The sequence below is a fragment of the Eimeria mitis genome, genomic scaffold (assembly GCF_000499745.2).
Source record: "Eimeria mitis Houghton genomic scaffold, Emh_scaff6186, whole genome shotgun sequence".
Lineage (NCBI taxonomy): Eukaryota > Apicomplexa > Conoidasida > Eucoccidiorida > Eimeriidae > Eimeria > Eimeria mitis.
The window spans coordinates 685-3,071 of NW_024015687.1; the positions used below are offsets into that span (position 1 = coordinate 685).

The 2,387-nt window shown below is 32.7% G+C and overlaps 1 protein-coding gene across 1 annotated transcript; it reads left to right on the top strand.

Annotated features, from left to right (window-relative positions):
- Window positions 1-325: 325 nt before the first annotated feature.
- EMH_0086430 (ribosomal protein L35, putative) lies at window positions 326-1,736 on the top strand (the record flags this gene model as incomplete). Its single annotated transcript, XM_038022892.1, has 3 exons — window positions 326-328; window positions 1,035-1,178; window positions 1,650-1,736. The coding sequence occupies 3 exons, from the start codon at window positions 326-328 to the stop codon at window positions 1,734-1,736; spliced, it is 234 nt and encodes a 77-aa protein (XP_037878746.1).
- Window positions 1,737-2,387: the final 651 nt, after the last annotated feature.

Genomic DNA, 2,387 nt, shown 5'->3' on the forward strand with positions numbered 1-2,387 from the left:
AGAGAGAGAGGCGTTNGATTTGTTTTTATTTTTTATATTCTTTTTAATATATAAATGGATTTTCTAAATATATTCGCGGATATTTTGACACAAATCTTCTGCCACCGACTTGAAGAACGGCAGCGCTTTCTCTGCACTCAACACCCATTGGCTTCCACTGCGGGGTACCAAAGCCAGTAGGTTCCGGTGGTGGGGCTGCGGCTTTTCTTCTTTTTTATTTTGCGCAGCGTCTGAATAGGCGTTTCTTTTGTGCTGTGCAATAAAAAGAGGGCATTTAATTCATCTTTCAACTTCAGCCCGTCTCGGTTCTACCCCACACGTAAAGATGGTGAGCAGCAGCAACAGACAAATATGCATGGGTTTCTATGCAACAAGGCATGGATTTGTTTCCAGCTTTCTTCATGGAAATCTGTGCAATACACCAAGATATAATATATATTCGTAATAAACAACAGAGTTTTTCATCCTATTATCGCCTTCCTGCTGTTTAAGGCTGCTGCGGGTGCTGCTGCACCGCCCGTTAGTAGTTGCTGCAGTCGTATTTGTTTGTTTCAGCTCTCACCACAGCATATATAGGAATTTCCTTTTCATCTTCTTTTTTTCTTGCAATTCAGTTCTTTGTTTTGTAGACATTAGGCGATTGAAGCCTCATACGCATCACCCGTTGTGTTGAGCCCTGTGTGGGTGTTTCATATTTGTATTCTTCTTATTGTTCTTCTCTTTCTCTCCCTTTTACTTTATTTGTATATGTTTATGTTTGTTGAGGGTATTACGTGTGTCGTGGCTGATGATTCGTGAAATAGGAGGGGTTGGTGTTTCTTGTTGTATTCATATTGAATAAAGCAGAATCCGAACCCCCCCCCCACGATCCGTGTATTATTTCTTAGGGATATATATTTAAATATATATAGATAAATAAAAGAGTATATATATGTGTTTTTNGTGTATTATTTCTTAGGGATATATATTTAAATATATATAGATAAATAAAAGAGTATATATATGTGTTTTTTATTGATTTTTTTTTTGTTCAGGTTGGCATCGCAGCACACGAACTGAGGCAGAAAGCCCCCGCGGCTCTGCAGAAACAGCTGGAGGATCTTAAGAAAGAGCTTTCTCAGCTTAGAGTAGCCAAGGTAACGGGCTCAGCTTCTTCTCGTATTGCAAAAATAACACAAGTACGTAAGAGTATTGCTCGTGTTCTTACTGTTTATAATCAAAAAAGAAGAGAAGAAGCGAAAAAATTCTTCCAAGGAAAAAAATATAAACCCAAAGATCTTCGTATGAAAAAAACCAGAGCCATCAGGCAACGCCTCACTCTTGCACAACGCAAAAAAATGACAGTTAGGTAAGCAAACAAACACACAAATAAATAAATAAATATAAATAAATAAATAAATATAAATAAATAAATATAAATAAATAAATATAAATAAATAAATTAGGAAACACAAGCAAGGGATTCATCTATTTTGTTTATATGAACATATATATTCTGTATATATCTCTGCATCTATTATATGCTCATGTATGTAAGATGTGCGTATGCATATACATATATAAGTACATGTATATATAATATATATATATATATATATATATATATATATATATTTGTTTTGTGTTTTTCTGTTGTGTTTTTGTTTCAGGAAGACAAAGAGAGTACAGAACGTGCCAAGGAGAAAGTACGCGTTGCTTGCTTAACCCTCTCAGCAGCAGTAACGCCGATGACTTGAATTTAATTTTATTTAATTGAGTTCAAGTGGTTATGATGATAAAGATAAAGATAAAGATGATGATAGCGGCCGAGGGAGAGAGAGAGAGAAAGAGAAAGAGAGAGAGATAGAGAGAGAGATATATAAATATCATCATATATAGATATAGGCAAAAGAAGAAATACTACCAGCCCCAAAATATGCATGCAAATAAAACTTGCATGCATGCATCTTTAGTTTGCATGCATATATAAATTGCATATAATTTATATATGCATGCAAATTAAAAAAAAAAAAAAAAAGATGCATGCATGCAGCAGCCCCAATTTGCATGCATAATATATCCTTCTTATACTTTTTTTGTGTGTATAAACAAACAAATACACCCGAAAAAGAAAAGAAGGAAAAAAAGGGTTAATTTATTCTCTATTTATTCTTCTTTGTTACAAACAAATAAACAAATACAAACAAACTGAAATGGGTTTAGTAGCACATACATATTCATCATATCGATAGACAGCCAGGCAGATATATTAATTAAAAAAATATAATTTAATATATTTATAGTTCTTTTATCCATCTATTTAATTTAGTAGAATTATTTAAATTATAATATAGTTTATATAGAAAATATTATACTGTAGATATACTAAATATATATATATATATATA